The sequence below is a fragment of the Ornithodoros turicata genome, chromosome 10 (genome assembly GCF_037126465.1).
Source record: "Ornithodoros turicata isolate Travis chromosome 10, ASM3712646v1, whole genome shotgun sequence".
In the NCBI taxonomy this organism is placed as follows: domain Eukaryota; kingdom Metazoa; phylum Arthropoda; class Arachnida; order Ixodida; family Argasidae; genus Ornithodoros; species Ornithodoros turicata.
In genome coordinates, this window is record NC_088210.1 from 11,693,178 (window position 1) to 11,719,713 (window position 26,536).

Sequence of the window (26,536 nt, forward strand, 5' to 3'; positions counted from 1 at the left end):
GATGGGGAGGTGGACCCTCCCACACCGCCGCTGAGGCGGTACACTGCCCTATTGCACATTGGGAACGGATGAGGAGTTGATGGTGGGGAAGGACTTTCAGAGATCCATCGCCAGACCGGTGGAGCGCAAGTACTCCGCAAAAAGACCAAGGCCTTGCATCTGATGGGCAGTGTTCGACCACGGTCCGAGAATCTTGAAGTGGGAACCATAACCTTGAGCTTGAGGACCGAAGTAGACAGGACGCTCACAAGAGAATTTTCGCGAGGTTGAATGGCCGTTTGCCAATACTTTGCATACAAAAAGTTCCATCAGTCACGCTCGTGGTGATATTGCCCACAAGCCAGGATGACGTGGCAGAGGTCGCCGTGGTTCGTGGACTTCATAAAGGAAGTCTACGATTTACATCTAGACAGTAACGATAAAATTTCCACAGCCCGAACGGGAAGTGCCATAAATTGCGTCTTCTTCGGGGGCGTAGACAAGGTAGTGGTTGCCAAGCACGTCAGCTATTTCAATCTCCACAGGCCCCTACTGTACATCGTAGCAGAATGCCAGCGATGAGCTCATAAATGCTGTCGCGTTTCAACGACCATCTTCATACCGATTTCTCCCGCAATGTCTTTATATTTTTTGCAATGGTAATAGCACTGCTGATTCGCTGTGACTATATTAACTGTCGAATACAATTTTAGCGTCAAGCTTGTGTATTGCGGTTCACGCACTCAAATCCAAAAGCTTATGGCGTCGCGAGAAGACGGGTTATTTTTTATTGTAGTTTTGAGCGATCGCAGGGTAGCAGAGTTGGGAAGCACTGACACATGAGACGTTAAATGGGTTTAAATGTCCTTTTTACAGCGGCAGCTGTAATGCCGCACTTCGCCTATTCACACGTCCGCCTCGACGTTGACACAAAACCCTCCTCTTCCTCCCCTGTCCTCTCTGCGTGGAATGTGACATGGCTGTTTGTGAAGTGTGTTGTCCAGGCGCCGATACTATCTATAGTCAGGACGGGACGTCCCAGGACTTCGCCTGCACAACAAGCTGTCTCCGAAGACCGGCGCCGAGCCAAGCAACGAGAATGGATGCAACGAGCTCGGTTGAATGCTATGGTTGAAGACATGGGTGAAGTCTGCGGCGTCCAATTAGACACAGTGGACTCTTGGTTGCCACAGTCTACTTCTCACACAGAGCAGCACAGACGCAGGTTCTGAACTTCATACTTTCCAGTACACTCCCAGTACATCGGCACAAACCAATTATTCTGCTGGGTGATTTCAACGTGGATACCAATAAAACCACATTCCTAACCGAGCTCGCCAACCAGATGGCATCTGTGCAATAAACTGACAGAACCCAACAGCAACTACAACGCGTGCATAGACCTGCATGGTCTTCGAGAATCGAACATTGGTGCAAGAAGCGTCAACCCTCACCACGCATTTCTCAGATCACGCAAAGCTCTTATCGTCACGCTACGGGAGGAACATTCAGATAAAATACACTCAGTGTACAATACACTCTGTTGTAAAATTCTTTAATCGCCACTTGTCAACAATGTACTGACGAAAGTGTCTACAACACCACTCAGCAGCTCCCGCTGCTAATTCGTGTTAAATCCATGCGTTAACCGTCTCTCAATTTTTGTTTCCTGTTTGACACAAATCTGTGTTAACAGACGTAGACGTTGACGCGGAAAGAAGACGGGATGGAATTACACAGAAAACGAGACACGTACACGATACACAGAATCACTGCAACGTCGAAACGCAACAACTACCCTGCTGTGTTGCTATGATACAGTCAAAGAAAAAAAGGAGTGAAACAGGGAGTAATTGCAGCTTCTACTCCCCTAGAGTGCAATTATTCCCCATTTTAGTCTCCTAACCCGACATTTCGACCCGACATTTACTCCCCAGGACTGCAGATTGTCACTGAACTTCGCGAATGGTCTCCTGAATGCAGCAGTCTATTCAAATACGTGCCCTTGGTCAATTTGATGGCATGTATAACTCAGCCAACGTAGCAATTTTCCAGCCACACGGAGTAAGAAACAGTTAGCGCATCTTTCTTCGCAGATTGTGCCCCATGTATGGCGCAAGATTTTATATCACTCGATATATCACGGTTGACGGCTCTCTTCGAAGTATTTTCATGCATGCACACGAATTGTGTACCTGGGACTCTTACAACAGCGCGTGAAATGCAGTCTCCACTCTGTAACATTCATTTACTCCCGTGCATTTACTCCCGAAAGGGACTATTTTTTGTGGTAATGCTTTTAGCCCCCAAAAAGGAGTAAACTCATTCTTTTTTTTTTTTTCTTAGAGTGTAACGAGTTAAATCGAGATAATGTTCTGCAGACCATACAGGTACATTGGCACGATACCATACGTGTCGTCGAAGCTCACATATTTCGCAACACAATTTTTTTCGGAAAAATGTGCTCACTGCGAAGACTGCAGCTGCGATTTGCTATCTAAACGACAGCAAATCTTTCGAAAAACGTAAAATAATACCTCCGCTCTCCTCCGCGGAAACATCGGCAAAAAAATTGCCTATACGGCGTAATAGAGGCAATACAAATCTCTAAGCTGTCACGTGAGATACGACGAAATAATATTGTAACACGACGGATAGTAATGGGGAGTGTTGGGAAATCAGAAGCGACTTCCGGTTCCGACTCTGTACTGCTGTCGGTCAATCAGATATCAGCAAGTGATGTGTCAGCCACTCCAAAGGAGAATCAGACATTTGGCTTATCGTGTTTTTTTTTTTTTAAATGTTATCGCGAAACTTCTGCGTTTTGTTAAAATACCCTATTTACGGAAGAGAAACGGCCGTACACGCTTAAAAGTGAACTTCTCCGCATAACGCCCTCCTAGCCAGCCATCATCTCGAATGACACCTGCAGAGATTTGTTGAAAATGGGAGGCGTACGCCTTTATTGCGACACTTTTGCTGTTCATAATTGTCACAAAAAAGATGTACAAACATGTTGTTGTACACGGTAACTTTTCGGTATTTTATTTTAACAATCGGCATATTTTAACAAATCCGGGCAGATAACTATATCATTCGAGATGATGGTTGGCTATAGGAGCGCGCTATGCGGTGAAGTTCATTTTTAAGAGTGTAGTCGTTTTGTGGGAGCGCTGCGCGAGAGGCGATCGCCCCCCTCCCCAGCAGTCTATTGTCCTTATATGCGGTGATATTACTGATGTTACTTCTGAATTATGGTTCCTGCTATCTTCGGTCGCTACTTACCGTATTGAACATCGACCAGTGACCTCAGCATCCACAAAATGTGACATGATCATGTGTCACTTCATGTGTCACGTGTATTTCAGTGTAGAGGTAGGCGCACGAAGGTCACGTGTTCCAACTCAGAAAATATTAAAATGCCGATGAAATATTGAAACTTATAAGACGAGCTAATTCTATTGTGACGCGGCCTCAGCAGCTTACAGTTATCGTTAATAAAAGAAGCGACGAAGGAAGATATATGCGCAGTATCCCATGCAATCTGCTGCCCGCTTGAAATTTTGTCGTAGGTATAAGGGGGTTGAATATGCTCCCGTAGCGTCTTTCACTTGTGGAATCACTTGTATCAGTGGTGATTCAATCAAAGGCGTATCAATCACTCGAGAGAGAGAGAGAGAGAAAGAGAGAGAGAGGAGTGTACGCCTTTCTGTGCCAATTCGGATATATGGTGATTGACACAGAAAGGCGACCTCCCTGTTCGAATCAGAAGCAATGGTTGGCGCACAGCGTGATACGCGGAGAAGCTCCGGTTTTAGAGCAGCATATGTCTTTCACTATGTCGAGGTGTCACATGTCCACCTTCTCCAGGGCGCTTGGCAATCCCCGACTTCCCGTAATCCTGCTGGTGTAGTCGATCCTATACACTGCTTGGGCCCCTTCACATTGTTTTCTCGTAACCCGATAATCTAATGTAGCAGATGAGGCCAGTAAACAAAAAACAACAAAGAAAGGAAAGACGAACACAACAGTAGAAGCATCAGCACGCCCAGACGCATATTTTGATTAACGGGTGATTGTCGATGAAAGAAAACAACCGGCAGTTGAGGTCAGGTCATCGATCATGCCATTACACCATGCTCCACACAGTCTGTATAGCATGAACTTCAGCAAGCAGTATAAAACACCGCGATAAACATGCAAGCCTGTGTCCCGCTGCTGTATACATGCCTTTCTGCACCACTTCCGGTTTGTTGCCAAAACGACATCCGGTTTCGCAGCAAACACGCTCTGCGCCGACTGCTATGCCGAGTGATACAGTTATCGTTTCTGATTTGAGGAGAGAGGGGGCCTTTCTATGGGGCCTAATGGCCTTTCTATGGCAATTGAAATTGCCACAAAGAGGCGTACGCCTCCCGTTTTCAGCAAATCAGGGAAGTGAAAAATATCATTCTGCATGGTGACTGGTACCGAGCGTCTATGAGTCGCGGAAGGACCGGAAGTCTTCGTGGCACCAGAAGTTGTGACGGGTTAATGTTTATGTTTACCCGAGAATGTCATGTATTGTAACGACCACAGAGTCAAAGCTGGATAGTTGGTCACTATACCTCGCATGTCCACTTTGTCTTCTTTCTTTCATCCAACACGTCCGTAAAATATCTACACGTCCCCCACTCGCAGATCACCCCCGATGGCTTGAAACCTCGATTAACCACAGTCAGCAGCGGTCACTATGCTCTACAACCCACCAGCATGCTCCCCATCCTGCGGCAGAAATGGGCATCCACGATGACGATGGTCCCGCCTGGCCTTCGCATGTCACAAAGAGTCGTGATGATGGCTTCACCGATTTCACTGTTGCCACTGAGATCAAGACGACAACGAGGTGTCACGGAGAACCGTAGTTTCTACACGTCTCGATCACGCATTGAAATCGACGTGCGTTCCGATCCACTCCATGTACGAGGGGATTCTGGTGTAGACGCCCGGGTATCCCGGCTGGGCACAAGAGTGGCCAAACGAGACGATGCCCACTAGCGTCCACTTTCGGGTATCGTCCAGGTACATCAGAGGACCTCCAGAGTCACCCTATCACGAGGTTACCAATTAAGACATCGCATAAAACGTATTAAAGGAGCATGGAAATGACATTTAACATGGCTCGAAACGCTGCTTCATCTGTGAAGCTGTCCACAAGGAGTCACCATGCAAAATATTTTCCCTCTGCGGCGTATTGTCACTGCGCAATAAAATCTACGAAAGACAGTCGGACGAGAAACACGAGCCCCGCGTGACGTAGAAACTGCTGATAACCCTTTTTTTTTTTTCTTTGTGTTCTTCTTTGCCCGTTCACGTTAACGCTTGCTAGTCGACAAGGTCACAAGGCCTTTGGTCGCGTCTGAGGGCAGAAGTATTTTTATAATTTTTTTTCTCCGTTGCAGGTGTTCGAATAACACGCGATAATGATAGCGTTTTGTGTGTGAATCGTTTGCTACACTTGCGCTGGCACGTACGGCATGTGAACTGTACTCTTTTCAATTAATGTAATCGTCTTCTGCTCGGCGGCTGTTGAGAACAAGGAACCCAAGCACCCACATCTCCGTGGCTATATGAGCGTTTTGCAGACGACTTACGTTTCGTTGCAGAAGACGTCGAAACGAAAAACAAAACAAAAATATATTTTGGGGGTCACTTCCATGCTCCCTTAAGCACATCGCAAATACAACGCGCGAATAGGGAAACGACAACACAGACGATGTTGAATTCCCATAACAGAAAACGACTACATCACTGAAGGAATCCACGAGTCTCCTGCATCATTCCTCCTGTAGCTATACTTCCTGTGTTTTCACAAGGCGTCTGCTTCCCTTTAACATTGGATTTTAGGTCGCCTATGGACTAGTAAGTCGTGGATGGTTTATAGTACTCACATTGACGCGCTCGCACTATATTGTTTACGCAATCCTCTGAACGTTCTGGGCAGGTGAAGTGATCTTCCGGCCTCACTCTTGCTTGCTTAGTATGCGGGTAAGAATGGTCAGCCAGGCGATATGGCTTACCACTCTTACTCACTTACTCACTCCGAAGGGGTCAGCACGGAAGTCAGGAACGTCGCATGTAACGGAAATCCCGAAAGGTCACGTGAGACGATGTCTCGCTTAAAGTCGCGCTGTTTCTGGAGTTTTCGTTGCCGTTGTCTTTTGCGACAGTATGGGTGACCATCGGACACGTTTGGGGCTCTTTCTTGGTCACCAGGGATAAAGTGGGGTATAGTTGTTACACGTCCATACCGGCTTACTTCTGCAATAGACGCGGACACGGAGCAGGTGGTTTGTCCCATTTACGTCCTGTCTCCTTGTCCACGTGTATTGCTGCAGTAAGTCGATATGAGCTCTTTCTTGGTCTCCCCAGAGAATCTCACGGAAGGTCGTTTTCTCCAGCACTAATTGGTTCCTCAGCTACCGCAGCATCATCGCCTGTAAGAATGAGAGACGCGGTACAATAAGCTTACCTGACATGCATCGGCGCCCCCTTCTTTCTTTCCAGCGCACAACTGTGCATCGACGATTCCTTTATCTATGTGCTGCGACTGTAGTGGGTTGAACACCCGACCGCACTCGCCGTTATCCCATATCGGGATCTCCGCGTCTCGCAGCTCTTGGCTACTGGGACCACCTGGCGAAGACAAGCGTGACATTGTCTTGAAATATACGAGGATGGCAGAATGTTATGCTTTGCTTTCCACTCTGTGTTTTCTTATGGAGTCCTCTACTGTGGTCGCTTCAGTATATACGAGCGTTTGAATACGCTGCTGCGCCACGGGACGACCGAATGCGAACACACCAGCGAAAAAGAACCGCGATCACACCTAGACTCGTTTGGGACGGTACTGCTTGCGGTGCTGTTCCGGAATTTTTTTATTAAATCTTATGCTTGGTTCATGCTTGGTTCACACTGTTGCATTTTCATGCGGCGCGACACGGTTGTCATGACAACGAAGCACGACACTCCGAAAAGCACACGCACCGCAAGAGTCGAGCTCGACCGAACTCCATGCGGTACGGGCTACCTGCGGAGATGCAGCTGACCAATGAGCGAACGCGCTCCGCGCAAGCGCATTACTGCTGTGCTGTCGCGTGCTTTTCCGACATGGCTGCCTCCGGTGAAAGCACGTTAGCAAAACAAGAAGCTCTAATTTCAGAGGTCGAGAAATACCCGTGGCTCTACGACCCACGCCGAGCCGAGTACAGAGATTCATTCAGAGATTCAAAGTTTCGCCGACCACATCACGTTGCCCGTTCATGGCTGCCTGTGGAATGGAGACGTGGTCGAGTGGAGACGTGATTGGTCAACCACAAGCGTTTGACGTATCAAGAACGCATATGTCTGAACAGCGTGTCGTACGACAGCGGCCTCCGCACTGGATCCGCACCGTAAACGCAACGGAGAGAAGTTGTAGTGTGAACCACGCATTACTCGAAGTCGATGTTGGGAGCATGGCTATTTTTCAGGCAGTGAGAGCCGGGCTGCGTGCACATATCATCCGTGAGCAGTCATTATTTGGGTCTGTGGAGTGCTGTCGCCGCTGGCTTACAGCGACTCGGCTCTTTGATCATGATCAAGGTGAGTGGCATATCAAGTTCTAGTAAGCCCACTAGGACTGTACTGCTCCCCCGTAGCGACTCATCCGGAGTTTCAGGATTGTTCGCAGGGTATGGCACGTACAAAAAGCAATCTCCCTTTGGAGCGTTGTTATCTGGTATGTAAGATAGAGTTTGTGTAAAAGAGGCTACCTCCATAGGTGGTTATCTTGCTTGATGACAATACACACATTCCCAAGTGCAAAAGCAATGGGGCAGAGTGTAAGATACGGACCTATCAGATTCATCTCTACAAAAAGGTGTCACAGCTTGGTAGCGCTCATAGCCCCTTTAAAACCTGGGGACGAATCATCCAGGGGGTAAAGACAGATTTGATTGGCTGCAGCTGATCAGCGCAGAAAAGACGAGAGTATACGTGCTCACTACATATACAGGGGTACATCATGGGCGCCACTGCGCTTATGGTATTGCGTATTGTCTAGCGAGCGAACTGAAGGATTTACCAAACTTGGTGGATCCCCATCCGATGACGTGAGCCATCTTGTTTGTCAACTGCCTGGACGCTGGGGTGTTCTGTGGGAGGCAGATCGGCATGAAAGGTCTGAGCAGGTCACGGTCGAATCGTATGGCCGCGATGTCGTAGTAGTGCGAATAACTGGAATATTTCTCGTGCATCACAATCTTCTCCACGTTACGTTCCAGCGTTTGGCCAACTCTCGGCGAGAAGAACTCGATCTTGTAGTTCTGTACACGCCTGGAAATGTAACGCACACTTTTAGCGCGGTCAAAAGAGGTACCACTTCACACGTAGTTTTCAGAACATTATTGTTCATACAGGTCAGCACTTTACGTGGATTGGTTAGCTACATGCTACTATAACCAGCGATGTATACATAGGGCACAGCACTGACTATACACTGCAAGGCCCTGCACTGTTAAAACTCTGTTCTAAGAGTGCACCACCACAAAACACGTTCCTGATGTGTGAAGAGTGCGGGGCCTGTGCGTTCTTGTGACAATTAACGTAAACGGACATGTGTCACACACTGTGTACTCACACGAGCGGCATCCCCACGGAAGATTCTAGTTGAAGAAAAAGCAAAAACAGTGCTCACAGAGACGAACCTCCGTCCCGCGTTATGCGAGCATTCACACGGTGCGGAACATCGGGAGTGGCGTACTGCGCGCTTAGCAGACGACACTTCGCAGACGACACCGTCAGCGTCTTTGCTGTCGTCTGCTACAGAATATCTTGTAACTGCGTTGCAGGATATTCCCCACGATTAGCAGTGTAGGTGAAAACTAGATCCTGCCGGAGTTGAGCTCGTGTCAACTTTTGCAGCGCTAATATTAGCCCTACATTCCTGATGGCCAATGAGGAGGCCCTTCAGCGATGACGTCGCGGAAGCGGTGGAGTTGTTTTGCTTCCGTATTTCACGGCACGGCGACTGCATTGGAACCAACGAGTCTGTCATCCAAAATGTCTGATAATTTTTCGTTTAGTCAGTTGATCAAACTTGTTCGTCCGCATGCTGTCGAACTCCGAAGGCGCCATGATGGGAGAGACCGGAAACGACCGCCGAACGTCCACTAAATTATAGCGCCGCTTTGCAAGTGTGAACCGTCCGATAACAGTGAGCGCTGTTTTTGAGCGCTGTTTTTGTGCGCCATTTCGTAGCGCTATTTTAGCGCGCTGATATATGTCGGAACAGGCCTGAACAGTACGACTTTCTGACGTCTGCATTCGATAAATTTTAATTGAAAGACATACTTCGTACCTCTGCTTCCTCAAATTAGGAGCGATAGCTGTGATAGCGGTGCACGCTCTGGTTTTACAAAGAACGACAGCTAACAGCAAAATCAGTAAAAGTCAACAAAAAGTCGGATTCCCTTGCGGGGTTCGACGATATACTTACTCTGGCACTGGACTGAAACAGTGCGCGGCAGTTAATATGTATCGTGCAGTTATGAGGCTGCCTCCGCAGATGAACCTGTAGCTCACTTCGTCTGGATTGATCACTTGAAGTTTCGCCTATGGAGAACGACAAGAAGGCCACATTGTAAATCGCACCTTCGTTGGAAATATTCCGTCTGATGGAGATGAGAGATGTGGAGATCAAGTTTGAGCAGCCCTTTACTTCCTTTTTAATCCTTTACTTCCGATTTGTTTCGGTTTCAGTCTCTCTACAAACATCATGATGACGTTTCTATTAATGAGGCACCCCCACAGGAAACACCTGTATGGGTGGCAAGAGCCTTCACAAGTGTCGTGCACAAGGTTTCCCATTTTTATATGACGTAGATTCTTTTTTAGAAATACAATGACACTTTCTCACCGGGTCACTTACACGATAGAAACATTAAATGTTTACATACCATCCAAGGCCAGCTGCTATGCTGCGTAATGTTGCCGCCAACGATGAAAGGCACCGTCTGGTAGTCACTGGACTTGTTCTTCGCGAACGTGAGGCTCCGGACGCCGCACACTGTGGTATAAGGAAAAGCGAACATTATTGGCTCAGAAAGTCAGGCAGGATGTTAGAAATGGAAGACATTTGAAGATTCGCTCGAACAACAATCCAATCCAACAGTAACAATCCAATCCAATCCCATCTGCTTTACACTTCGCGAGACAACTACGAGTGACGCCACGGTGGCCGATCAGTGCATTAAAGGGGCACTATAAAGTGTATAAACGTCTCCTCGTAGAATGAAAGATGACGTTACCTTGACAGCAATACAAAAGGAACTGGTCTCGTTTGTTGCGTGGGTCATGATTTGTGCGCGAAGGAAACTGTGATTCGCCGATGGCCTTCTTCTGTCATCTTCCCGAGAAGGGCGGTAATGCGGAGCAACTTCCCATTAGTCTCCTCAAGCGATCTCCCGCGACGATTGGACAAAGCATTTGAGGAGACCAATGAGGGAAGATAATAGAAGCAAGGGTACCCGCCAGGTGTGACACAAATGGGCACGTGTGGGCAAATGGGACGGACCTAAGGAAAACTGGCGCTGCACTCTTAAAAAGGAGGAGGAGGGAGGAGGAAGGAGGAGGAGAAAGAAGAAAGAAGAAGAAGGAGGGGGAAGAAGAGACAAGAAGAAAGAAGAGAGAAGAAAGAAGAAGGAAGAAGAGAGAAGAAGAAAGAGGAAGAAAGAAGAAAGAGGAAGAAAGAAGAGAGAAGAAGGAGAGAAGAAGAAGAAGAGGGAAGAAGAAGAAGAAAGAGCTCGCCGTTGTCGGCCTCACAGAAGTGTGCAACGTCAGGACTGACGCCCTGGGGGAATGTGCGTCTTGGGCCGACTTCTAAGGGAAATGTGCCGACATGTGTCTGAAAGCGTCTGAGGAAAACGCAGGAAAATACCCCAGACACACAGCAGGCACCAGGATTCAAACCCGGGTACAAACAGGGCAAACCTAAACAGGGCTGCCGTCGTCCGCTGTTACTCCAGGTCGGACCTTTTCCCTTACGGTGGCGTTGTGGTTCCACCGGTGGTCAGTACTAGAGTCACTAGTCGGTACCTGGCGACTCTAGACGTCGTTAGTCATAACACACACCACTACGTGCACACTATTCGGAAATAAATGTCGCGCAATCTCCATATGTTCTCCGGGTGTAGGCATTCCTGATAAAGCTTTCGCTTCGGAGCTATTCCGAAATCAACCTTTCAATAACACAGGAATTAAAACCCTTAATGGGAAATAATTCTAATTCGATAGTTATATATTGTAGAATGCAACACTAAGCCTTGAGAAACTTACTTATCAGCGAAGCCACCCCTTCCTTCCGCGATATATTCTGAACCTCGATAACACCTCGGAAAGCTCAATTAAATCAATGCTGACTTACACGGCTGTAGTTCCCTCAAGTCTGTAGTGTCCTCTTCATATGTTGGATCATGTGGTATTTTTGGAGGTTCCGTTGGCTGTGGCCGCGGGTGTACAGGACGCACGTGTTCTTCGGGCGGTGGTCGAGGACGCGGACGTTGAGGCGGGGGCGTCGTTTCCGGGTAATGTTCCTCGGGGTACGGGTCTTGAGGATAGGGCTCTTCAGGGTACACCGGTCTTGTGGTAGGCCTTACCGGAGGCTTTGGTCGGTGAGGTCGTTCTTCAGGGTACGTGGGGTATGAGTCTTCGGGGTATTCCGGTCTCGAAGGTGGTCTCTGAGGACGTGGGCGTTCTGTGCAGCAAGAAATACATGTTGTTTCATGTTTCATGTACAGAAACATCTTGTCGTGAACGCCAGTAACAACAAAAAATTTGGGCCACTTGGTGACACATAGTTGAACACTCGGAAGAGTGCATGAGTATACTTCATAGCATGCTCTGTGCGAACCCTTGTCACGATCAAGAGGGTTATCGTTTGGTTTGATTACAAGAGAGAGAGGGGGCGTACGCCGTTTTGTATCAACTTGGACGTATAATTGACGCAAAGCGGTGGTGGCGCTAATCAAAAAAGAAAAAAGTGCTCGCCGCTGTCGGCCTCACAGAGGTGGGCAACGTCACGACTAGTTCTGCGGGGGAGTGCGCGTCCTGGGCAGACTTCTAAGGGAACTGTGCCGACATATGACACAAAAAGGCGTACATCCCACTGTCTCGTCGAATCTGAAGCGATAACCCTATAATTCGTGGCAACGGTTGGCGCACAGCGTGCTATGTGGTGAAGTTATGTCTTTAGAGAGCGTTGTGCAAACGATGCCAGTTCCAGTTTATGTTTTACTGAGAGAGTTTGCCGCATTGAGGTCGCGGCGTTTAATGTCATTAGAAAATGACTGCGGCACGAGCTTCGTAAAAAAAAATATCATTCGAGAGCCAAATGCCATCAGACTTCGTGGTCGCCTTCGCTGACGTCAGCACCAGTGTGGCGGGATCGGAACGCCATGCTGTTGCGGTTCAGGTTTTGGGCGTCCTGTTTCGCATAATAAATTTGCTGTTTTCACGTCAGTTCGCGTGACATCCTGAAGAGAAATATCGCAATAACCGCAACTTTGCGAACACTATAAGGATCGTTGAAACGAATGGCGCATTGTCACTTCAACCACAAAACTCCTCCGTGTCGTGTCTTTCTTTCTTTTCTTTAAAAAAAAAAAAGGCGGTGACACAACGCTTGATTTATTTGTTTGCGTGTTCCGTGACAACTCAGTATGTGTTTGCAATTGTTTTCTAATGACGGCGATGATGATGATTAGTCGTGGTGGTGGTGATTCCCCGAATCACCACCATCACTAATAATCATCATCATCAGGCTCTTCTTCATTATCATCATCATTGCAGGAGTTTTCCACTAAGGTAAGTGATGTGGAGTTGCGGTCCTCACACCAGTGAAGTCAAAATCTATTTTCTTTTCCTTAAAATCAAATCAGCCAGAAAATGAATTGCGTACCAGTGATCCTGCACGATGAAAGTGCCATTACGTGCTCATTACTGTGCCTTTCCTGTAACTAATTTCTGGCATTGCGGTCTGCGTGTCTATCGTTGTATTCTCCCAGGGTATATGCTTTTTTCCTCTACCCGGGTATTCACAGGAGCGATATTCCCCAGAATGATTCAAGCGGAAGATGCGAAAAACGTCATAGGTTTCTGCTGTCACGTAATCGCGGGGAATAAATTGTCATTTGGCCCTTAAGGGATTAAAATGAAATGAAATCACCGTGAGGAATATCCTGCGACATTGTCCTCAACACCAAATTAGATAAGAAAGCCAGAGCGCTCATCGACGTGACGTAACAACAAAGAGTCAGCTAATCAGGATCGTGTTTCAACGGCCGTAGCCAATCCAGAACGTGCATTCATCGGTCGTAGCCATGGAGACGACGAGCCATCGTCAGCCGCATGGGCATCCACGTAAAGCCTGTGTTTAAAAATCGCTACTGACTCCTACGTCCCTCGTCGCCCATGGTATGAAAAATAAGCGGATTGTTTTCTCCGAGGCCTTTGTTATTATTGCAGTTTTGAACATAGCAACTGCCCGGCGTAATTTGTTCGCTTATTCGAATAGCCAGAGAAAGCAGAATGCCCAGCTAACCATTGTCGTCTGCGAATAGTAAACATCCCCGCTTACTAAATGGGAAAACAAAATAAAGTGCAAAACTGCAAGTGCTTGAATTCGCAGAACGGCGAATCGTGCTAGAAGACGAATTCTGACTTGATGTGACCACGTAGCGAATGAGGGAGACGAGGTGAGATCTCCCGTATCTAGGTAACGTTGGCCATTGCCACAAGAAAGCAGACGGCAAGCAGCAGACGACAGGAAAAGGCGCTGACGGTGTCGTCTGCTAAGTGTCGTCTGCTCAGTGCGCAGCACGCCACTCCCTCTATTCCGGCCCCGTGTCAATGCCCAACGTAACTGGCGGAACTTCAGCTCCGCCCGTTTTTGGAAGTTTTTTGCTTTTTACTCGACTAGAATCTTCCGGTGAGGATGTCGGTTGAGTGAATACACAGTATGAGACGCGGAAGTATCAAAAACTTAATTTACAAGTTGAAAAAGTATGATGTCACAGTGCGCGCAGTCTGCAATCCGTCTGGCAACACCCTTCCTCCAAGCTCGATTTCCGCCTCCTGGCAATCTTCCAACGTGCCGTGGAGAGCGGAAAAAGGAAGGGTGCATGCGCTTTGCCGGAGACTATGAAGGGTCTAACCAGACGGTTTGTGGGTTCCTTTGAAATTTCCTGTAAGCGCGTAATGTTTATTGAGAGTGTTTATGTTTTATAAACTGTGTCCTTCAACCAGATTGATTTAAAATATGAAATAAATCAAATTGTATTTCATAGTTCGGAAAGACGCGCTTTTTGTCATCATGCGGCATAAGCGTTCTTTTTCGACCGTTTGTTGCAGGCATCAATCGCCACACATCCTGCACAGTTAGCGACAAGGAATAAAAAAACAGCACCATACGTGCCATACATCCCGTTAATGGTACGAAGAAACTGACCATTGTGATGCGGTGTAGAGATGTCGAACTCATCGGGGTAATTCTCCTCGAAGACTGGTCTTCCGGGGGGTCTACGGCCATTGCCATGCTTGTGGTGGCCGCGTTTCTTTCCCTGGCCGGGACCTCCCGGTCGGTGCCCGGGCGGTATCCAGCCACCTTCACGAGCCCACGGTGGTTCTCTAGGAACTCCTGGAAATAACGCATTGTTACTGCAATTTCAATTTATTGTTAGCTTCGTTGTAATATGAACAGTGCACCGCATGTTATCTCACAAACAGGTAATAAAACAGAGAGAGTCCAAACCTATGAAAGAGCACGCAAACAGCAAATACGCTCACATATGCACTCTATGTCAGTTGCCAGTTGGGAGATCCGGAGTGAAATATCGCCAACAACCGCGCACTTCAATTCGACCCTGTGGGCATTCGGAGACACTGGATTTCGTCTGCACTCTACTTTTCAATGCGAGAGCTTCTTTTCTTCTTCTGAATTTGGACGTCGAATCCTCAAAATGTCATCATTGAACAAAATCTGACCAGCTCCGGTGGCGCAGCGGTAACGCGTGCGCTTGGAGACTGGGAGGTCCGCGGTTCGAATCCGCGGGCCGGCTGTGCCGTCTGGGGTTTTTCCTGGGTTTCCCTCAGATGTGTAATAGGCGTATGCCGGCACAGTTCCCCTGAAGTCGGCTCATGGACGCAGCTATCCTCCCCCCGAGCGGATTCCGCTCGGTCTTCCACTTCACCCTTTCCTCTCCTCCTCTCCACCACCTTTCCCTTCCCGAGAAACATGCCGCCTAATCAGGCAGGCAGACCTCTCGGGTTCCTCCCAACGACACTCCTCCTCCTCCTCCTCCGAACAAAATCTGAAGTGTCCGTTTCATAATGCGGCATTCCAAATGTAGACGTATAATGCTGAATCCTTCTTTTAGCCTCTCCGCAACAGTTCAATACTCCTCACACGAAGATGAATTGAAATGAAATGAAAAGTCATGCATAGAGTTTTCTTACAGAATGCACCGACTTGAGTGCTTATACTTTGTTTATTTGATGCGCCTTTAAAAGACTCCTCTACATTTCCCAGTCATTCCAATGGAAGAGAATTCGTGTAAGAGACTCGCAGGATTTGGTATAGCCGTAATCGAAATTGTACGACAGTGCATTACATATGTACAGGGTGTCCCAGAAAACGTGTCATTGAATTATAATAAAAAAACTACACCACGTAGAGTCATGCGGTCAACGGCATTTGTTCTTACTAGGTTTTTACCACCTCCTGACGTGAATGTCGTGTAACGTAAATTTAATTATGTAAATTTTTGCGAGCTTAAGTCGGAAATTTCCCAAGTAAGGGTTACTTTTTTACCCCACCAATGTGAAGAGCGTGTCTAATTTAGTCAAATTAATGTTAACTGGCAGGGATATTCAGGAGCTATCCCATCGGAAAAAATAGCCGAACATCATGCTCTACGGAGGTCGCACAGAATAGCGCACGATGAATTTTTCAGCGCAATCTGTGTCAGTCCGAAGAAAGGAGGTTGGAAACCCAGCCCACCCCGGCATCGCAGAAAGAGATAATGCAGGCATGGCTTATCACGTCTGACTTTCGCTGGGATAATGCTTTCCCTCTCCCAATTTTAGGAACTGTTACCTTTTCTACTATCACTCTGTGGGCAGGCTCCGGAACCTCCTTTCGTCGGACTGAGAGCGATTGCGCTCAGAAAGGCATCGCGCGTTATGGTCCGGTGCTCCGAAAAGCATGATATTCGGCTATTTTTTCCGATGGGATAGCTCGTGAATATCACTGTCAATTATCATGAATTTGAGTGAATTCGGCACGCTCTTCATATTGGTGGGGTAAAAAAGTGACCTTTACTTGGCAAATTTCCGAGTTCAGTTCGCAAATATTTACATAATTAAACTTGGAGTACATGACATTCACATTAGGTGGTGGCAAACAACTAATAAGAACAAATGCTGTTGACCGCATGATTTTAGGTGGCGTAGTTTTTTTATTATAATTCAATGACACGTTTTCTGGGACACCCTGTATACACACGTCACCCCCCCCCCCCCGGTAAGCCAGAACCAGGGAGAACGATCAATATAGTTTTCTACGATCAAACTCAAAATCAAGTTTGATACCACATACTTCCTCTTTTGTTTGACGGTGGCCTGTACTCTTCGCCCTCGCCAGCTGCATAAAGCGTAGATCCTACTTCGTGTCCCGGCCTTAGTGCATGATTTCCAACGTTACTGTCCACGTATTGACCGTACTGAGGTCTGGAGTTCCACGAGCTGCCATGGCCAACCGCGTCTGCTCCGAATCTTGGCTCCTGGACATCCTCGCCCTGATCGGGTATGGTTCTATTCTCCCGAAAAAAAGACGCGTCGTTCTTGACTAGCCTTTCGAATGATTTGTTCCTCGATATGTCTTCGCCGAATGCAGGAATGAACGCCGCCGTCCTATTGACTTGGGCTTCCTGTCTCGTGGAGTGCTGTCTTTGCGACGATGTCTGGAGAGGTTCCCCAGACCTCTTCTGCCAAGAGTGTTGGAACGACGACGATGTATGGATGGCCGATGATCTGCTTTCAATGAATGACGTCGCCTGCACTGCCGGCGACGTCTGTTGATATGCTGCTGGGTAGTGATTAGTTGGACTGGGCTGGTGTAACAAGCCATTGCTCCCGAAGGTTAGTGCTGACGGGACGTGGGAGACGTGGTATCCGTTTCCCTGGTGGTAAGGTTCGTGATACTGCGATCTTGTATTAACGTAGGGTGGCACTTCCGACTGGTAGCCGTACCCTGAGAGGAATGTGAAAAGAACACGTGGTCATTATTATGAAAATTGCGTCTCTCTTCGGCATATTTGCAAGTTTGTCTTTCCAAGGAAGCTCGGTTGAGTTCGTTGAGCTCGAAAGAGTTGGTTTGATATTCGGTGCTATAGAGGTTATAATTACAACGGAGGAAACGCGACTTTTGTATTAAATATTCCTTCATACAGAGTGATAAGGGTCGTGTGAAATACACACACATATTTGCACATGCTGTACATATCTTCTGCAGAGTTACTTCATATTTTATTTCCAGACACGTGGTGTTCCATGTTAGGGGAAAACGTATAACACTTCTACATGCACAAAAACGCACACTGTAATTGACCAATCGCGCAACCGGAAGAAGACGTCTATGCACAATTCAATACACAATAGTGGCTTGTTTATCGGTGTACAAAGACGTTCCATTAAATCAATAGTTAAAATTACAAACAGTTACTTCTTGTGTATAAATATGTCTTTGTACAGCACACGAAACATGGCCGCTCATGAAAAGGGACCAGCAGTGGGGTTCCAACCCGTACCCTTACGATCGGCGACCAGAGATTTCACCAGCTGCACCAAGAACAACAACAATAACAGTAACACAACATCAAGATCAAAAAGTGTGGCTTCGTAGCCCGGGACTGTCAGGCTTTTTCGACGACTGCCTTATCTTCGCTGAAACCCAGCACGACAACACTGCGTCTACACCCAAATTAAGTGGACACTCACCGATGTAGCTGTCCCTCTGTGCAGCAACTTGTTTCCCGATAAAAAGTCCTATGATGTATCCTATAAATATGATGCAGCTCGTAGGTGAAGCCATCTGAAATAGGAATAATGCAGGAATGATGTACAGAGCATGACTTGCACGTACTGTCTTCGACACTTCTAACTAATCTCTCACTTTCCTTAGGCTTCGGAAATTATCCAACTATCGGGCCAGCGAGGGAACACAGGACTAATCGAGGGGAGGGGCTAGGTGTGGGCCCACGGTACTACGTGTTGCATGCACGTATGCGAACACAAGAAAAAAAAATCATGGTGCGGTCCATTGGTGGATCCGACGGAAATGCGTTAGCATTAAAGTTTGAAATCCCTTTGGGAACGACCTTTCACAAACGCTACACAACCCTTCACACGACCCTACACATGACCTTCCACACGACCCTACACAACGCTAACGCAAGAGAGCATCCGCAACCAAACGAGCCATTCGGGCTTCTTCAGATCCAGCTTGGCCGTCTCGCAGCCTCAGCCTTCTTTCGCCGCCGCTCCTCCGCACAGCTTTCATTACCCAAGTCTAGCCCACGCAGACACTGCCGACGCGCCGGCGCAGGGTCGCGCTCTCCACGCTCCCTCTCCTTCCCTCTGCACTCGCCGCGCCGTGGCTACAGACAGATCACTCCGCGATTCGCTTAGTGAAGACTGTAATGCTTACGCATTGAATGAACAAAAGAACGTGGTACGTGTACTGTGTAACAGTAAAGACCAGCCCACAGAGTGCGAAATATCGCGTGAAAGCGCGTCCGGAACACACTTTGGCAATCGAAGGGAAGGGTCGCCAGCAAGGATATCGAGACAACGTAGTTTGGGTTCCCCGTGACGACGGTGACTCGGTGTGGCTCTTGAGTTCGACCGTATGGTTTTCTGAGACTTCACATGAGTGGTAAACCGTGAAAACGTGAGCTGACGAGAGCGCGACCGATTCTAGCAATTTCGAGGCCCTTGCTTCTCCAGGACTAGCCTGCTCTAAAACTCCCCGGCTTCGATCCCTGTGATCGGCTTCGTTGCTCGTGGGCCGAGGCGCGAGGCTCGCTTGTGGAACCTGTTCCGGTCTGTCGTTGAGAAGTTTACAACACATTCTATGACTCGCTGAATGTGTGCTGTGTGTACCCTTAAGCGATTCTGACATTTTACACCCACTTTTTCGAAACTTTGGAACTACATGTTGAACTCCATCATCATATCCGTTCTTCTCTGGTCATCATCTCTTTGTTTTCTCATCATCTGTTTGTACTTCTTGTGTGTAAGCGTACTGGGGTAGCCAGTTCGACTCCGGCGAAACTCACATCCTGATTTTTTTTTTTTTCATTATCACGTCACATCACCTACTGCTACTGAAATGGGTACGTCAAATCAAATATCGTGGTTTCTTAAAGGTACTGTCGACGCTGAAGATATTGACAAGGCAACAAGACATGTTCTTTGTCTTCCACGGACCCACGCATTCTGCGAGTTAGGGGAGTCTGCCTTCCTAAGCATTGGAGTCGTCTGCTGTATAAACACATTTGGGCGAAGCCGCTGTGGAAAGGCGTGCTCTTCGCTTCTAGATAGTCTCGTTATATTGTGCGTTATTTATGGGGGAGGAACTTCGCAGACGGAGAGGGAGGAAGGGATATTACGACGCGTAATGTGCGGCGTGACAAGATATACCATCAACACAAGTCGGGTGCGCTTGTGGAGTCGGGCCCCTGGTAACCGGTTTGAACGCACACACATATACCTGCTGAAATATTGCAGAAGCAAACCCAGACAAACATCAAAGTCCTCCGCGGTACAGGGTTTCCTCCGAAGCTAAATCTGTCTAGATTTTCTGCGCACCGTAAAAAATACCGCCTCGAAAGGCAGACATCCATCAGTCCCGTCATTTATTTGTTGGTAACCCTTCCCTGGGTCTGGGTAGGTACGCATAAAGGCCAAATGGACACAGAGAAGTCCGTTCGCGTCTGTCCTTTGTGCACATATATCTCGCACGAGGCTCAGGGAAACGTAACCATCAATTAGCCTATACATCAACTTGCATACATGTCCTTTGTGTGTTCAGCGGTTTATGTGTGCAGTGTCAAACTTTAAAAGCGATAAAACCCCCGTGCCGGGGAACAAGTCAAAAGACGACACAACACACAGGCACAGACTGACGAACAACCCTTGTTCGTCATCTCCTCTGTGTGAATAAACATATACCCCCCCCTTGTTCGTCAGTCTGTGCCTGTGTGTTGTGTCGTCTTTTGATTGATTGATTGATTGATTGATTGATTATTTGAAAGAAAACCAGGGAGAAATTGAACTTCTCTCCTGACTAGTTCTGCTACTCCCAAAACAAAACAACAACCAACAAACAACCAAAAACAAACAAAGTACATTCCCCATCCCCAACAATTAGTGTGTTAGTACACTAGGTGCAAGTGAATAAATAACACTAGAACAGAACACTAGAACTCGTCTTTTGACTTGTTCCCCGGCACGGGGGTTTTATCGCTCTTAAAGTATGCTTCACCAAACAGCCCAATTTTTAACCATTTTCGATGTTTGCAGTGTCGAGAAATGCTGGTAACATTTTTGGCTTCAAAATGTGTTTCAATAAATTAGGGAAACATTAAAACATCCCGTACAGGTCTTCAGTACACTATTCTCAGCTGTCGGGGAATCATGGTCGCTTTTTTTTAAAACTCCGTGTTAGCGCCGCGAAGCAACTGTGTCTATGAGCGGCGTACAGATGTGGACAGATGAAGAGAGGACAGCAGGAAGGAGTGGGGGACAGGGGGATGTTAGTATGCGTCCTGGGCCGACTTCAGGGGGAACTGTGCCGACATTCGTCTGGAAAGTCTTCGGAAAACCTAGGGAAAACCTCAGACAGCACAGCCGGTGAGAGGATTCGAACCCGTGTCACCTCCCAGTATCGGCGTGGAAAGCGATCATCCTAACCGCTATGCCACGCGGCGCTGGTCATTGTCGCTTTAAAGTTAACTCTGGAAGTCTTATTTGCCACAGCTGGGAGAATAAAATGTTTGTCCGAAAGCTTCAAGAAGCGGCAAAATAAATATCGTAAGGAAGTTCAGAGCGCTATGAAACTATATGCGAACCCTGGTACAAACCAGGCCTAGGAAATAGGAAACGGTACACCGCCCATCGGAAGTGTTAAGGGAACAGCGTTTTTTTTTTTTTTAAGTCTTTCGTCTTCCATTGATAAAGAAGTGGTCGATGTGCCACGTCTCGTACGGATCCTGTAGGGTTTTTAGCATATAGCGCGTCCTAAGCGCATAGTATGGATGCAGGGGCAAGTCTAGGGGCGGGCGGGGCGGTGTGGGTCCCGGATATCCTAACCCCTTCAATTTCTGTCGTTACATACAGTTTCAATTGACCTTAGTGTAATAGGAAACCCTCCAAGGCAAGAACCCCCTCGTGAGAAAAATCCTGGTTCCGCCCCTGGATGGATGGAAGGATGGATGAAGAAAAACATGAAGATTGTAGTTCCACCAATGTGGATCCGTCTACTGTATTGCATCATTTTTATTCCTTACAAACCCCGTACCTTGTCTTGGTAAGCCCGTGCATCTGATGGTCTACGAACAATGCACGTGACGAATCATTTGGAAAATCCTTCCATCACAGGGTGAATCTGCGCGATCTCTTGCAAAGACGTTGTTCTTGACCTTCTAGGCATGTACACAATCTCTTATACGTATTTGCTTTTAGAACATGGCGGGGTTTCCCGGCCATAACGGAAAAGCCACTTTGCGTTATGATTCAAGCAAAGTGAAACGGAAAAAGATGCGTGTGTGTGTATGAGTGCGTGCTTGCGGTGCCTCGACGGGTATGTAGAGTATGCACGTATTCATTCACGCCTCAGACCGTTTGCTTCCAGGTAAAAGCGCGGGGAATTTCTCCTGAAACTCCATAGGAAGTAGATAATGATTACTTGCACACTAAAAAATTTACTAGCACTCGTCACATAACAGATAAGTCTCCGCAGAGAGATTCGAGTCGTTCTCAAACACTACGGTGAACATTTCTTCCAACGGCGGTTTGCAGCAGAAAAACTGTCACAGTACCGTCCATCTGGAGCAGCTTTGGAGCTCTGATTGCGCTACGGAGTCTTCCATCCCACCTGGTATATCAATAATGCATGTATAATCTAGAGCCGATTTCACGTAAGATGAGTCAGCCTGCATTTGTTTGGCGACATGCTGCATGCACGTGCCGCAGGGTAGAACTGTGGATGAGGTCGACCCGCTTGCGGTTCGCGCCGGAAATATCCGGGGCTGGAAGCAAGGTTTACCTCGGTTTACCTCCCCCGTGGTTTACGTGGTCGAACCCTGTCCCTCGTGGTGCAAGCAGGTCACAAGCATCCTCAACGCATCGGCTGCGTCTCAATGTTGCTAACGCGCTCCAGACGTACAAGATTTGGAAGATTAACTCCCCGGATTTTTCAACTTTTTGCACGCTTGCGGACACGGAACATGCCTTCCTCCACTGTGCTCTCCAAGAACGACAGCTGTCCTGTGCGCGTTTGTCCATATAGGCAAGGTACAGCAAGTCCTTTCAGTTTGAGAGAGATGGTGCTATACTAGGTCCTTAAGCCATGCTCACCGTCACAGCGTTTGATCTCATACGGACTATTAGTCCATGAATGCAAGATTGTTATTACGTATCTCTTTTTTTTTCTTTTTTTTTGCGAACCTAGTTTTCTAAGCACAACATTTTTTTTTTTTACATATCCCCTTATGGTGGTCATTTGCAAATTGTAAGTAGCGCCTCATATGACAGAGTATGAAATCGATGGCTTTTAGGCGGAACACCCTACTATATATTTTCCTGAGTCCGACGTCATGACTCATGAGAATAGACCCAGCAATGATGTGTGACGATCTCGGTATCCACGCTGACGACACTCGGCAAAAGTGTACGCGTGCAAATTGATGTGGCCGGCTGTTTGCGGCGTCGACAATGCTTCATTGACAACAAATATATTAATTAGCTCTTTAATTAGGGACTGTCGGGCAGCACCCCCACCCCTTTGCACGTGGCCCTCCGACATGAACGCCCGTTGTTCTGCCTGCGCTTCTCATGTGCGCGGGTTTCGGTTTCCGATCATTTGCATGCATATTTCAACGTACTGTAGGGGACAGGGTTGTCTAAAATCAGCAGTCCGTGGTTTATCTCATCGCAAACCTCCAGGTGTTGCAAGACTATTCTATTTCTGTCGAGTAATATCCACGTGCAGCACATGGTCCACCTTCAAATACAAAATTGTCAGAACACTTTCAAGCGCAACAGAGGTAATATATGGGACGAATATATACGAAGTATAACGATATATATACGATGTATTTGTCCCTTCTATGTTGTTCCAGCCTCAGAACATCAGTTCTTTCATGAACGAAGTACTGGCAGGCGATTTTAGTTAACCGTGTCCCTAACAGAACGTGCTCGTTTCATTTTTTTAAAAAGAATGGCTTTGAAGGAGGATTGTCAAAAAGGGTTAAAATTGGGCGGTGCGGTAGTCCTTAATTAAGAACGCTAAAACCCAGAGTGCCGGGGAGCTAAAATAAACGACACAAACAGAGTTCTTGGTTCTTCTGTCAGTGCTGTCTGTTTGTGTCCTTTATTTTAGCTCCCGGCAATGGGGGCTTTAACGTTTTTAATTGAAGGAGGATTGTCTCCCATTCACCAGAGAGCCCCTAATTACAGAGTTACTGAACGCGCTTTAGGGAATTAGTCGTTTAGAAGCTACATACACTCTTCGATAGAATGTCAGCATGGCCGTGGTGGCCCATCTGCAAAAACGGTATCCATAGCTACGTTCACATGTACACTGTAACTGTTTTCACACCTTCAAAGGGGTAATAATGTGCATGGCGTACGCCCTTTTCGGTGTAATTTTGGTAAATCATAATGGAGTACGGTTTCGCACTAATTTTCGTTACTCGCATGTTGCATGTCCTCCAAAAACTCAGTCTTTCAAAGTCTCAACATTGTTGAACAGTATTGTAGACACGTGCACGTGCTCGATTATCGGTAGCGATGCATATATGCATCAGCGCGTATCTACGATATCCAAGAAATAACGAAAGGAAAAATTGCACTGACACCTGATCGTTTGTAACGTTCTCTGAATTTTGTAAAATATCATCCTGGAGGCACAGTGTTAGGCAAACAGGTTTAATGTGCATGGCGCACACCTTTAAAGGTGTGCGCCTAAAAAAAAAAAACATTCTGTAGATTGGGAAGGTGCATTCGTCCAACTATAGTACACGCGGCGAAACAGAAAACGTAAAAACAGAAACATTTTCCTTACAAACAAACAAATAAACAAACAAAACGTAGAACACATATCTCTTGCTCTGGTGCTCTCGATGTAATTCACATCGACGTGACCTTCGTGCTGCACCGACTATATTCTGCCCTCGTTTGTCAGACCAGAGGAAGCTCCTGGCTGACTGGTCAGTTGAGCTAAGGCGATGGAGCTATCGGAGCCCTGATGGTTTTTCTAATGGACCATTGCTTCCACATACTAATAGCTATCTTTATCTTCTTTCCTCCCTCTCGCTCTCTCGCACACATGTACTGATTTCTCTTCACATGTAGGTGACGTGATGCGTAGGTCGTAAGAACCGACGTTTCCTCAGAATTTTCTCATTCATCGTCACTTCGTGTATATGTTTGTTGTTCGCTGATTCTGGATGCTGGGGGATCAGCTGATTTCGTGATAAGCCGGAGATTGCCCGTACCGCATTTGGTAAACGGGAATTTTTTTACATGCTTGTACTATGAAACTATTGAAATGCTGAGCAGTACAACGCGTACAACAAAGATGAAGACGAAGTTTCGCGATTCCAGCATATTGTGTCGATGTGCCTAATGTTGTTCGAAAATTTCGCGCGCTCTTCAAGTTTGCAAATTTTTGAATTCGAGAAATATACGAAATTAAAGGGCTTTAAGGGCTTTAGGGCGAAAATAAGGGTTTTACATAGCGACTTTTAGTAACTCGGAAAGGCGTCCACGATAACAGTTTCGAAAGCATGATAAGCCAATCGGCCCGTTTCTTTGACGCGGGTGCTGAGAACTTGCTTTATCGTATCGTTCTCGTATAGGGTGGTTCCGTTGTACTAAATCTCGCTAGTATATCTGCTCAAAGCTTCCGGCGCGACAACAAGCCCTGGATACGTCCCCGGAGGAAACACTCGACAATATTGCCACACACATTGTCTGCGTGACCTTGAGCAGAAATTTATTCCTTCGGCATTACTGCGATAATATAATGTTGATATTTCGCCTGCAAATATATGCCAAAACTATAAAATTACGAATCTCCGCAGAACTCACCAGCGCCCGCGCTTCGCTTATTCGCGATTCACAACATATACACTACCACTCCGGTGAACCTAGATTCCGATGCGCAACAGAAAGGGGGTAGTACAACATTTCATAAAAACGTGGCTCGACGACGTAGCGCCAGTGAAGGATTGATTGGCATATAGAAAGAGTTAATCGGCTCATGATCCGTGCCGTAGAAGTAGAGCAAGAAAACGCAACCTACCTGATGTAAAGAAGTCGTAGTGTGTACAACACTCGCGGATCAACCGGTGAAGGAAATGGGTGTTATTACCGTGTTTCTCTTTTCTTGTTCCATGACGTCACAACCGGTTACGCGGTCGAGCAGGATGCCTCGCGGGTATCCTTGAGCGCGTAATCAAGAGCTGAAACAAAAATCATCGCGGCTTTTTATTGTTTCACGAGCATTTTATTTGCTCGTCGCTTCTACGCGGGGATAGACGCACTGTCTGGGGAAGGATGTGGCATATAGCTTCCGAGATATTACGCATCCATCCAGTCGAGAGAAAAAAAAACGCAAAAACGCTGTTATCCGGTTCGATCTTGGTGGATGAGCGTTTGCGGTTAGTAGGACACAGCCGTCTTGTATATAGCGAAGTAGAATGACAGTTCAGGAGCGTCTTCGGTCGAGTAGTGTTTTCGTTTTTGTAGTTTCGAATGCAAGACACTATAGGCAGTGGTTGAAGCTGTTCTATGAATAATGCATAAGAAAGAAAAAAAGGTATGTTTCTAAAAGTATGTGAAGAAGAAAAGATATTGGATCGTGGCACCCCTAACCCACTACTTCTATAAACAGGCTCTTGGTATAGAGGTAATCAAGGGTAGGGCTGTTTGAAACGGTTACAGCTATAGATTGCGGTGGTAGTATAGATGGAGGAATGGTTGAAAAGTAAGCGACTTGGTGGCATAGATCCATTGTGCGCGTTTTTTTTTTTTTCTTTGGCGGTGGTAATAGTAACTGAATTGAAAGTACGGTTACTTTTTCAAAAATGTGACGGATTACAGCTAGAGTTACACTAATACTAAGAGTTACAGTTAACGGGTTACGGTTATAGTAACTTATCGAAAATCCGAGTGAGCGCACCCCTGAAAAACTTGA

General features: G+C 47.0%; 2 protein-coding genes across 2 annotated transcripts in view; both read right to left on the bottom strand.

The window, feature by feature from the left end:
- Positions 1-26,536, bottom strand: part of LOC135370334 (ATP-dependent RNA helicase DHX8-like) — a 164,378-nt gene that overhangs the window by 68,843 nt on the left and 68,999 nt on the right. The gene's annotated exons all lie outside the window — the stretch shown is intronic.
- LOC135370330 (adhesive plaque matrix protein-like) lies at positions 1,516-25,708 on the bottom strand. The gene is made up of 10 exons (XM_064604049.1): positions 25,643-25,708; positions 18,052-18,145; positions 16,652-17,305; positions 14,504-14,692; positions 11,423-11,752; positions 9,957-10,066; positions 9,497-9,612; positions 8,084-8,334; positions 6,491-6,654; positions 1,516-5,067 (listed from the first exon to the last, which is right to left on the bottom strand). The coding sequence occupies exons 2-10, from the start codon at positions 18,143-18,145 to the stop codon at positions 4,900-4,902; spliced, it is 2,076 nt and encodes a 691-aa protein (XP_064460119.1). The 5' UTR covers positions 25,643-25,708; the 3' UTR covers positions 1,516-4,899.